At 42.9% G+C, this 12,722-nt stretch overlaps 1 protein-coding gene across 1 annotated transcript in view; it reads left to right on the forward strand.

The window, feature by feature from the left end:
• LRP5 (LDL receptor related protein 5) overlaps window positions 1–12,722 on the forward strand; it is a 37,257-nt gene that overhangs the window by 18,729 nt on the left and 5,806 nt on the right. Inside the window, exons 9-13 of the mRNA XM_035898593.1 lie at window positions 352–561; window positions 1,200–1,325; window positions 4,302–4,538; window positions 7,637–7,747; window positions 10,653–10,889. Of these exons, the coding sequence (XP_035754486.1) occupies window positions 352–561; window positions 1,200–1,325; window positions 4,302–4,538; window positions 7,637–7,747; window positions 10,653–10,889 (921 nt within the window). The remainder of the gene's footprint in view (window positions 1–351; window positions 562–1,199; window positions 1,326–4,301; window positions 4,539–7,636; window positions 7,748–10,652; window positions 10,890–12,722) is intronic.

The raw sequence follows: 12,722 nt of genomic DNA on the forward strand, positions 1-12,722 counted from the left end.
TTGGCCCGAGAGCTGAGCCTGTATCGGTGGCACAGGCTTTTAGGGACTGCACACAGTTACACCAAACAGAGCACGTCAGGCTTGAGGCTGATCACGGCTGCCAGTGTATGCAAGGATGAGCTGTGCGTCATACTCTATCTGCTTGCCCTCATGACATGGCAAGTGGTTGCATTCACCTGGGATGAGGCTGAACAAGCAGAGCCCTGCATAGGCAAATAAAGCCAATGACCGTATAGGTGTTTCCAGGGTTGGGTAGGGTTTGGGTTGGTTTTGATAATTTTCTTCTTTTTTTTAAGAAATGAGTTAAAAGTTGACTGGTGTAAAACTAGTCTTTGTTTTTGTTGATCTCAGGTGCTAACCGTGTAACCCTGGAGGACTCCAACATCCTTCAGCCGATGGGACTCACTGTGCTGGGGAATCACTTGTATTGGATTGATCGTCAGCAGCAGATGATTGAGAGAGTGGAGAAAATGAACGGATACAAAAGGACTAGAATTCAAGGCAGAATTGCTCACCTAACAGGCATTCATGCCGTAGAAGAGATCGATATGGAGGAATTCTGTGAGTTTATTTCAATATCTGATGTCTCTCACTCTTGGCCACTGTCTCCCAAAGTCCACATCCAGATGAATATTGTAATAAGTTGCCCAGTGGGCTTCAAGTAAGCCATGGAGTGCTTTCAGCTTGGCCAGTTGGAATCCTAGAAGAGGAGGAGAAACAAGTTCCTCATTCTTGTCCAGAAGACTAATTTTGTATAGCTAGAATATGTGATTTCGTGGCACTTAGTTACCTGCTTTGTACAAGCTGATGTAGTATTGAATTCATTCTAAAAGCTACTTATAATTATGGTTGTTAATTTTTTAAGTACAACCATGTAATAAAGCTTGGAAAAAAAACCTTTAAAAAGGAAAAGATTGCATTTGCCTTCTCACTCCTTTTCACCTGAGCTCCCAAATTCTTTTTAGAAGTCCTTTAAAGGTCTCCACATCACTGTGACTGGGAGAAATGTAGTCCTCATGAAGCAGTAAGTCAGCTTTTGAGCACTGAACTGAAAAATCCTGCATTTATCTTCTAATTAATTTGTATGAAATCTTGATTACTCAAACAGAAATAGTTTGCGAGTGGTTTTGTGAGTTTGCCCTATCTAGGAGTAGTTATGATTTCTGTATGCTAATACTCTTTTCTATGTGTTTCTCCAGCTGTGCACCCGTGCTCCCGTAACAATGGTGGGTGTTCGCACATCTGCATCGCCAAAGGGGATGGGACTCCAAGATGTTCATGCCCCGAGCACCTTGTGCTTCTACAGAATCTCTTAACCTGTGGAGGTGAGTTATGTTTAACAGTACTGCTAAGCAGCTTATAGCAAAAAAGATGGGGGTTGAGGTTGCATTCCAATCCAAAATGTGGATTTACACACAGTGTTTTCCTACACATGGTGTGTTGCATCATGTGTTAAATTGACATTTAATTCTTCTACCGGCTGTTTTCTGCTTCAGTTTTTGGGCACATGTGACTTTTCGTTGTGAGCAGAATATGCCTGTTTGACCTTAAAATACTTGCATATTCTACTGAGGTTTTTATAACTGTATGATGTGACAGGTTTGTGCTTTAAACAAATGCTTGTAAGATGATGTTGCATCAAGCCATGATAGCAGCAGAAATTGTGTATATGATTCCTACAGTCTGATACAATGATTCAGATGAATTTGGCCTCATAACATGAAACACTGTACTGTCTAGTTATGAAATGTAGGCCAAAAGCTCCACTGCAATCCTTTTTAATTTAGGTAGCTGTCCTCTTTCCACATGGTAGACTTTCCTTTCACAATCCCAGGATTTTTGAAAATTCTTACATTACATTTGCAGAGGGCATTAAAAACAAAACAAAAAAAAAACATTGGTTCTTTTGGGGAGGCATCATATCTTAAATTATTTGGCTCTGTTAGTCCTCTTGACTTCTTTTTATGTATTCATTTTGCTGTGGATTTCATTTTCTGGCTGAACTCTATCTCTGACTATCCCATGGGACAGTCATTTCCATTATAAACTGTTTTCTTTCCCATGACCACAACACTCTATGTGGTTTTAGAGTAGTGGTGGTTACATCGGGGCCAGGGGGGCAGCAGGGAATCAGTCTGCTTATATTTCTTGCTGTACCGTTGTTGCACAACACGGCCAACACAAGATTCTTACATCCCACTCCTTTGTTGTCTTCAGCTATAAATTTAAAAATTAAGGGGCCTCCGTTTCAGTGTCTGATTTATTTTATTCTAATCCTTCACTAAGCCTGCAACAACTTCTTAACCTACCTTGTCTGCCGTGGCAGCAGCCAATAGCCAGTGTTTCAAAATAGATTAATGGCTGTTTCAGCTGGAGAACACTTGTCCATGTACCCTCATGAATGCTCTTGACAAGTTTTTAAATGAAAGCTTGTACCTGTCAAGTGCAACCATCATGCAGCATTAAATGTGGCTCTAAATGCAGAAGTAGTAATCTGTTGAATTATCTAAGCAGCACACTCATATCAAAATTCAGTTCAAGAATTATCTTAATATGTGTATCTGGCACCTTTATCTTACCTACAGCTGTCAGGTCACTGGCTACATTTGTAATTCTCATTGCTACACCAAATAATCATAAATCAGAAACTTAAAAATCATAAAATTTTCAAAAATCAAATGCATTTGGATTGTTATTTGCATTTTGTATTTCAAGCTCTTGATTATACTTGAGTCTCATTCTTGAACATTACTCCCTAATGAAGGAAGGACAGCAGCTCTTTAAAAATGGTTTGCACGTAGTTGCTTAGCTCTGGGATCTGTAACACTACCCTCAGGAGAAAAATACTCGTACAAAAGTCTTGTCATTGGTTACAGCTGAGAAGCTTTCCTTATGCTGGGTTCTTTGTGAGGTCAATTCCTGAGCCTGAACGTTAATAAAAGCTCACTGGGTTTCCAGAGGAGTGTTACTTTCCAGTGTCAGAGCATACCTCCAGCTTGCTCCATCTCATTGTCATAGACAGGGTATGAGGTGGTACTCTGTTAATCCAAGCGGCAGAGCATCTTCATAGAGCGTTAGCTGGCAACAGCAGCTGTGGGCACTAGCGATTGCCTCTGTTAACTGATTTAATTGAGTCACGGAGATTTGAGCCAGCAACTTTTGAAATCAGTGGAAATGTATCTGCTTGCTGCAGCGGTGTTTTGAGATGGCCCCCTCATTTTGAACATAACTAACCACTACTGATAGCAACTGAAGAGACTTACACGTTGACTGTTCCTTTCATTGATACTAATGGTGAAAAAGTTTGTGCTAATTTGCTGTAAGTAAGAATTGGGAGCGCTTTTTGCAATAGGTTCTTGATCTGGATTGTCCTTGTCTTTCGAGATTCTGGAGAAAGCAACTATGAATGCCTTATTACAGCAAAACAGTTGCATCTCTACGTGAAGTTGTAGCTGCTGCTTAATGCTATCAGCATGTGACTGCAACCTGAGCAACGGTATGGATGTGGAATGGATTGATGCCAGGATCTTGGGATCCATGAAAAGTCAAATTTGAAGGAAGTCCCAGCTTTCTTAGGTCCAACAAACATAAAAATGGCTGTGTACAAGGTCCAGTGTTCTGTCTCTGACCATAGCGAAAGAATGAAAGTTCAGGGCCGACCTACAGTGCTCCTCGGACTACTCTCTGAACCTCCACTGACCTGTAGCCCAGAGGCTTTCCAGGACTTAAGCTAATGTTTAACAGGCCTACAGATATTTTTTCTCCATTCATATCTTTCAATTCATACCTGACTCAGAAATTTGTTTGTGAAGAAACCACTGGAAAAATAGAGAAAAAGATGTTGTAGAAGCAGATGTTATGTGTTTTATGTGTATTCATTGCCAATTAACCCAATGTGCCAGGTTTTTTAATGAAGATCCAGGCTAATCTAATTGCAGGGATTAAAACTGTGTAGAATGTGGTTTGCAATCAGAAATTGAGTATTCATTTGAATGTATGTGTATGACGGTGTCTTCCAAAAGTTGGCTGTTAGAGCCAAAGTAAGTATTTGTAGTTCCTGTCCTTCGCTGCTGCAGCAAGCTTCTTCACTCAGCATGCATCCAGTTTTTGTTATGAAATTGGCAAAATTTCATTCCCTATGCAAAATCATGTTTTCGTCTTTGCTGGAATCTTAATATTTTCACAGAAGAACTTCAGTCCAGGCATAAATGTGTTTTTCTTGAAAAAGTCCGTCACGTTTTTACTCTGTTGTAAGGCCTAAATTTGAATATACAAATGTGATTGGTTTTCTCTTTCTCCAGAACCTCCAACTTGTTCCCCAGACCAGTTTACCTGTGCAACTGGAGAGATTGACTGTATCCCAATGGCATGGCGGTGCGACGGATTTCCAGAGTGTGATGACCAGAGTGATGAAGATAGCTGCCCTATATGCTCTGCATCCCAGTTCCAGTGTGAGAAAGGACAGTGTATCGATGCACACTTGCGGTGTAATGGAGAAATTGACTGCCAAGATAAATCTGATGAAGTGGATTGTGACAGTAAGATTGATTTTCCTGAACTCATGGTTCTAACACAAGCATCCATTTGGGATTCTAACTATTCTTGATGTATGTATATGATTTTTAGTTTCGGATGGGGAAAACTAGCCCTAATCATAAGCCTAACTAAACTATCCACTGATTCTGTTTTTCTTTCCCTCTTTCTTACTCTGTTGCTCAAATTAAACTTCTCTGTAGCTGCATAAATTGCTGACCACGTAACTATAGATGTGAGGGAGGTTGGGGAGAGTATCTTTAATCCATATTCAGAATGAAAACAGGAAAGAAACCAGCAGAACTTACCACATGCTTTTTTTTTCCTGCATAATTAACATTTTGGCTTGCACTGTTTCCACGGTGTCCACTTCACCTTCAGACAGTGGTTGCTGCAAGGTGCTACAGGGAGGAAGAGATGGACTAAATCCTGTGGCTGAATTGGCTACTCTGAGAGTTCACTCTTAGCAAGCTGATTCTTATAATCCTGGATGTAACCTTCTATAAGAGTCTGTGGAATGACTTCCCAGGAATGCTTGCTGCTGCAGCTGCTTTGTAGCATCTGGGTCCAAGAGAGAAGCATGGATGGGTGCATTTGCTCCATCCTTTGGTTGATGGGCAAACTTGCATATTCTGTGTCTAGTATCAAGGCACAGCTGAAACAGACACTTGACTATGAACTAGCACCACGGCTTCTTATTGCTGTACAATAGTTTAGGAGCCCATTCAGTAGCGTGGCTCTTGCCCTGTGAAGCCTCAGGACCCTTGGCTCTACCCACTCAGTGGCTAACCATTGCCACTGGGCCAGCAGGACAGATTTTCATGGACATTTCAATGAGCAATTCTGTGCATTTGCAGTGTAACTCTGAGCCTGGACACCAGAACACCAGTACCTTCTTTACAAACAAGAAGAGGATCAGCCATGTCCAAGTTCCTGTCTTTCTTGTTGGAGGTGGTACTTACTACCTGTACTGCTTCATCAAGAGGCTCTGCTTTGTCCACCATGGAGCCCATATGCAGTGTAACAGTGCCATTACCCACACACAGAGTCAAAGCGGAACGTGCATTTGGTCATCTCCCTGTGAAGCGGTGTGCACTGCTAAGCAAACTTAATGACAATGTTCCTGGCACCATATGAACTGTAGGCACCTGCCTTGCCATGCACAGCCCCTTTGAGGGCACAGATGAGCCTTACCATCTGGTCTAGAATAGTTGAAGACCCATTTCTTCAGCAGTTGAGTGCTCTGTGGTTGTACGCCTAGTCCACTGCAAGCACTTGGGCCAACCAAGACTAGACTTTTGTCCAGGATGTTGTCTGACACTTCCCTAGAAGGCCTATGAATATACTCAGTGTCCAAGGCTAGACTGAGGGAGATGTGGCAAATGTGGCCTCTGCAGTCCTCAGGAATCTTTACAGGCCAAGGCCTGCATGGGTTCCTAACTAAAATAAAACCGATATGCCTTTCTCATCCCTTAGTGTGTGTCAGCCTATAACCTACTGTGGTTGAGGAATGGAAGGTGGCCTAAACTACATTCTTGTTCTTTATATGAGGTTTATTAAGGTGGTAAGGCTAACTGGACTTAACACAACTTTTGTACCATACCTCATGCATCAGTGGAATTGCCTTCTGGTGATAATCACTGCCTTTTCATAGGTCCGAGTTCAATGCCTTTATTCTATCAGAAGCCGCCTCTCCTGTCCCCTGGTTTCCCAAGGCATGCTTTTGGAGAGTTGAATCTGAAGCACTGGCACAGGGGTTGCAGACTATGACTGGAAGTGGCCAAAGAAATGTCCCTGGGTGTGTTTGTGGTTCTTGTCCCACATCTTCAAGATGGTGGCTTTCATCTTCTTGAATGAATTGTGGCACTGCTAGCTAGTCCTCTTATACCCAGTGGAAGTCACAAGGTTAACAGTCTTTTGATACTGCAGCTGGATTACCATGCCACTGAAGAAACTTCATCTCCTGTACAACACAGGTTCAGTGATCCATTGTTGGATCAAGAAGAAACAAGGAGTCCAACAAAGCAGGACAGCAACAGAAGATAGAGAACATAAGAAGGGAAAGGATAGTAGGAGCAGCAGACAGCTGCAACAATAAGTAGAGGCCTGGCAGTCGTTGGCAAATGGGAAGGTGCACACAGAATTTGGCCCTTCTCATAGTGCAGGCACCTAAGTGGTGTGGTGGGAGCTCTAGATGCTTTAGAGCCTTCTATCAACACCTATCTGCTTTATATACACTGTAGGACCTTGCAGAGCTGCATCCAACTTACTGGGGGCATAACAGTCCAAATCAGGAGCTGATGCATTTGGAGCTTCTAGCTAAGTTTTTTTCTCCATAGATAATTTAGTTCTCTTACACAAGAACTGCTCTGCAAACTGGGCCACAGCAAAGTAAGTATGGCTATTCAGGAGGTCCAACTCACACCACCACCAGTGCTATGATCCAAAACATGAATGTGGATCTTCTCCTCCAGAATAAAAGAACCTTTCTTCTTTTTGCATGGAACAACCTATGCTGTGACCCTTCCAGGATTGCTGGTTACTAGCCCTCATAAGACAGTCTCTTTACTGATCATTTAATATGCTTTGACTTGGCAGAGATTCCAAAGTTAATTAACCAGTCCTTTTTGCTGAAACAGAGGCTTCTTAATACAGAAAAGAAATTTTGTAGTTATTTAGCAAGGTTATATTATACAGGGCTACATACAGTAGTATAGACTTTCTAAGGGTTTATAATATGCTGAGTTACTACATTTTGTTAACATGTCAGGTGATCAGCTACATTTTGTTAGTTATTGTAAGAGATTCTTGCTGATTCGATCCCAGTTTTTCCCCACCGGGACTGATTTGACAAAGGATGGGGAGTTACTGGGATCAGAATTTTATTTTAGCCCCACCGAGTAGGATGTGTAACAACAAGAAGGAAGAATCAGAGAAATGCAGACTTGCATTTTACCCACAGCAGCAAAGCAGGTGTTCTGGTGCCTACCTGGTCATAATATGCAATGCACTGTGGCTTCATGTCTCACTTCTTTTGGTTTTCTTAAGGTGCTCAGATGCTCCCATGCAAGTAGTACTTAACGTTTTCTTTCTTTCTGTGCAGCAATTTGTCTACCCAATCAGTTCCGATGTGCAAGCGGCCAGTGCATCCTCCTGAAGCAACAGTGTGACTCCTTTCCAGATTGCATTGATGGTTCCGATGAGCTTATGTGTGGTGAGATGTCTTCCCTTGAGATTCTAGTGCTGTGTTCAGGTGTAATGTCCTACATCCCTATGCAGAGCCGCAGTCTTTGCACAGTAATGTTCTCTCAGGAAAGTCCAGTGCATCTTGGCCAAGTACTCCCATGGTTGTATTTGGCTGCTAAATACAGTCACACGCTCTTCCATTGGTTTGTGTGGCAAAAGAGTCTGACCTTGTGTCGTGGTGCAGCAAGTCTAATGCAGGAACATCAGTAGTGAAGATGGACTGAAATCCCAATGTTGCTTCAAGCTAGTTCTAAAATGCTGTATGGGATACAACGCTGCCTTCTTTAGATGGCCCATCAGATCTATATGCAGGGGGACCTGATTCTGCTGTGCTCAGTGTATTGGAACTTGCAGAACTGCTGCTAAGCTTGGCGTGGCTTTTGAGAATGCACAGCCCTATTCACTGCAATTACAGGATCAAGCCGGAGGCTAGTTGTGTGGAGGAACTAGCATGCAATGAGCGAGTGTCCACAAGAGACCATAAGCTGGTATCTCACAGTGCAGGTAGGAAAAGAATATAAGGAGAGACCTTGATTTTTCTGGGAAAATGTTACTTTGAATTGCCGTGGCAGTAGGTATATGCAAGTTACAGGCACACTGGTGGCAGTTGCTGCGTTAGTCCTTAGTGGGGTCTGGTTTTATGCAGTCCAAAGTGGACAGTAAAATTCACTTACTTGTGGTCTGCTTGCAATTTTCTTCTTTTTTGCACCACTGGGGTGACTAGTGCATGATTGTTTTGAGCAATGGAGCCAGGTAAAGGGAGCATTTAGCAGCTCACAAGTGGTTTAGCAAATAGTTGGAGCGTCGGGGTGACTAGTGCGTGATTGTTTTGAGCAAGGGAGCATTTAGTAGCTCACAAGTGGTTTAGCAAATAGTTGGAGCGTAGCATTTGTAGAACAAAAGAGATGTGCTGATCTGTCAGTAATTCATTCGGAACAAATACCTGGTGTTGGGTTTGTGTAGACATTGCTGCGCATTGCTTAATAATGTTGCCTATAGGATATGGGCTAATTGCAAGGCTTTTAATATCTTAGTCTTGTGAAGCACCAGTTGTCAGAAGCTGTGCCACTGCTGGGATGAGAGGAGGGGTCACCAGGTCTGGTCAGGGTAACCTTGTTTCTTCCTTCCATCCTCATGGGAGGTACAGCAAAGAAAAACGTAAGCAAGAGTGGTGAAAGGAGCCAGGCTAAAAGAATGGTGACAAAAACCATTTTGCTCTCCTGTTGGAAATTTCAGACCAAACATGCTTTTCGTGCTTCTCCCACATCTTCCCTTTATCTCTCAGCTCTCGCCCAGTTCCCCCCAGTTCCCTGGTAATGTAAAGCCACTTCTTCCTTTTTTTTAGTTTATTTTCTTTGTGCACTTAGCAAACTTTTGTGCTGCCAAGTTAATGCAGCTGTTTCCTGTTTGCACTTTGGGTCCAGTCCTGCAATGAGGTCTTAACTGATTTAAATGTGTCTCTATGTCGACATAAGACAGCGTCCTCTGGAGTTTCTTTGTGCAACGGAGCAGTCCGTGTTTTCTTGCTTGACCGAGGGAAAGAACTCAAGTAGGAAATAAAAATGATGGTCACTTTCTAAATAAGGATCTTGCGTTCAAAAGAAGCTAGGTTTAACCAAAATGAGAATTTTGTGGTTTAAATTAGCTAGTTTGGGAACATGATTTAATTTTGGCTTTGCTTTTTTCTGGTATCGTATCTGAACTAATCAGACTACTTGAACGTTAGGGCCTTAGCTGACATAAAAGCTGTCATGCACTAAGAAGTGTGAAAAGTAGATAAAGACTTTAAGACAGAGTTTATTGGTAAATCTTTGTATTTCCTGTATCTTCCTTCTCAAATTCCAGTTGGTTTTCATTTGCTTCCACTGAAGGCAATGAAACCAGAACCACTAGAGAAAAATTTCATGAATCGAAGGCTTGAGTCTTACATGAGCCATTTCACTTCTAGAACTTCATTAAGGGCTCTATCGTTTGAGCTGAACATGTAACATTGATAGGCTTTGGCCAAGCTTATTTTTATTTTTTTCACTTTATGAATATATATGTTTGTGTGTGTAAAAACATAAAATGACAAATGTGTGAATCACATGGAAGAAATTGCTCTCACTGAAGAATGTCACATATGCAAAAAACATAGAGGTGTCAGGTATATTTGGCAAGAATTTTGAATGCGTTACCCGTAATCGGGGGCGATATGATACGTAGTTCATCTCAAATACTGCAGCACTTTTTATTATTTAACATTGGTCTATATAGGGGGAAAAGAAGTAAGAAGTAGAAAGTATTTGAGATATTCTGGATTGTGTTTTCTTTCCGATTTGTAAGGGTTTTTTTAGAAAGCAAGTCATATTTTGGGAAGGAAAAGTACTCTATTTTAAGGCCTATATTATCTAGGAAGACATCCACTGCTTAATACATATGGTAGCTTCCCTACTAGTAAAATCTTTTAATTTTTTAACGGTTTTGCTAGCCCAAACAGCTTTTGAGAGAGCAGATTCCTCTCTGATTAAGGACTTCATAAGTGTCCTATATCTTTAACGTGGAGACCTGGGGGGAGGGGGAAGAAAAGGAAACTTTCTAGGCTGTTGTTATATCAAGGTGTTAAGTAATCCTGTTAGGAGATGAATTGCTAGAGAGGAAGGAGAGCACTTTGCTAATACTATGTTATGTACATGGAGGGGGAGAGGAAGCATGAAGTCGTCTGCATTGAATCGCAATATATGGCATTACAGATGCCTGAGTTTGATGCAGATACTTTCAAAGAGACTGTGAATGACTCTGAGCTGACTGATTTGTTGCACAAGCTCCAGGACAGCAACAGATATATCTCCCCATGTTTAACGAACTACTTTTTTTTTCTCCTCTCTTTCCAGAAAAAGCAAAGCCAGCCTCAGATGAGTCGCAGCCACACAGTAGCGCCATCGGTCCTGTCATCGGTATAATACTGTCACTTTTTGTCATGGGAGGAATGTACTTTGTTTGCCAGCGAGTGGTTTGCCAGCGTTACGCCGGGCCCAATAGTCCTTTTCCACATGAGTATGTCAGCGGCACCCCTCATGTCCCTCTTAATTTTATTGCTCCAGGAAGTTCTCAACATGGCACTTTTACTGGTAAGGATGGTAAGGGCCATCAATCAGTACCATTATATTGTCTGGATTTGAAGTGCTAGATCTGGAGTTTTCAAAGAGCAGAAATTAGATGTTGTTGATCTGCTCCGTGGTTTTGATATAAAACTGTCACTTGGATCAGATCTGCAAAAACTATTATATGCATTTCATAGGCATCTTGCCAGATTTCCAAATGCAGTTTTCGTGCTAGGCTGCATCTGCACAGTTTTCTATCCTTTTGATAGAATATTTACAGTATTTTGCCAGCGAAGACCTCCTCTTTCAATAGTTCACACTGGTGTACGTAATAAAGCCTGGGGTTTGCATAGTGCGTCCTACCTAAGGCCTGCAAAACACTATGAAGAGTAGTGAACCCCATGCGATACTGGAAACTAAGAACGCATGTGCCATTCGGTGTCCTAGTGAGAGCTCTGCTGAGTTGGTCTTTGTGTCTTGTACTCAGATGTCCTTGTTTCTGTTCTGGCTGTCAAAGGTCTTTACACAGTTTTGTCCTGCCTGCTCAGCATGGGTAAGTTATTCCACAGTGGAAGGAAGCAGAGTAAAGAAGTGAAGCAGCTTACCTTACTGTAATACAAAAAAGCAGGGGATAAAACTCCTTCCCCAAAGTTAAAACAGCAAACGTGGAAGAACACCAGCAGACTGGGTGTGGGTTTTGTAGTCTGGCTGCTCGTTGCCTGAAGCTTAATGAAAACATCCCCTTTAGTTTAGCCCATCTCTGAGACAGCTTTCCTGTTTGCTTTTTGACAAGCTATGTGTTCTCCCTGTGTCTCAGACCTTCACCTGTAAAACAGCAAAGCTTCTCCACCTTGCAAAGACTCAAAGCATCCATTTGGAGAAGTGCATGCAGGTACAGTGCTGAGATTGAAGGAGGACTTGGAGTATACGTAAATGCTCAGGATAATCACCTAATAGATAAGAATCCAAAAACCTCATCTAGTCATCAAAGTAAACACTTAAATCACAGAATGTTTTGGGTTGGAAGGGACCCCTAGAGGTCACCCAGCCCAACCCCCCTGCAGGAGCAGGGACACCGCTAATCAGATCAGGTTGCTCACAGCCCCGTCCAACCTGGCCTTGAATGTTCCCAGGGATGGGGCCTCCACCCCCTCTCTGGGCAACCCCTGCCAGGGTTTCACCACCCTCACTGTAAAGAATTTCTTCCTTAGATCCAGTCTAAACCTACCCTGTTTTAGTTTAAAGCCACCCCCCCTTGTCCTGTCACAGCTGGCCCTACTAAAAAGATTGTCCCCATCTTTCCTATGGGCCCCCTTTAAGCCCTGAACGGCCGCACTCAGCTCTGCCCGCAGCCTTCTCTTCTCCAGGCTGAACAAGCCCAACTCTCCCAGCCTGGCCTCCTAGGAGAGGGGCTCCAGCCCTCGGATCATTTTAGTAGCCCTCCTCTGGCCCCACTCCAACAGGTCACAGAATCACAGAATCATAAGGGTTGGAAGCGACCTTGGGAGATCATCCAGTCCAACCCCGCTGCTAAAGCAGGTTCTCCTAGAGCATGTTACACAGAACTTCGTCCAGGCGGGGGTTGAATATCTCCAGAGAAGGAGACTCCACAGCCCCCCTGGGCAGCCTGGGCCAGGGCTCCACCCTCGAAGTCAAGAAGTTCTTCCTCATATTCAACTGAAACCTCTCCTGCTTCAGTTTGTGCCCATTGCCCCTTGTCCTGTCGCTGGACACCACTGAGAAGAGTCTGGCTCCGTCCTCGTGACATCCACCCTTGAGATATTTGTATGTGTTGATGAGGTCCCCTCTCAGTCTTCTCTTCTCCAGGCTGAACAAGCCCAGCTCCCTCAGCCTTTCCTC

The sequence above is a fragment of the Egretta garzetta genome, unplaced genomic scaffold, assembly GCF_000687185.1.
Source record: "Egretta garzetta isolate BGI_Z169 unplaced genomic scaffold, ASM68718v1 scaffold840, whole genome shotgun sequence".
Lineage (NCBI taxonomy): Eukaryota > Metazoa > Chordata > Aves > Pelecaniformes > Ardeidae > Egretta > Egretta garzetta.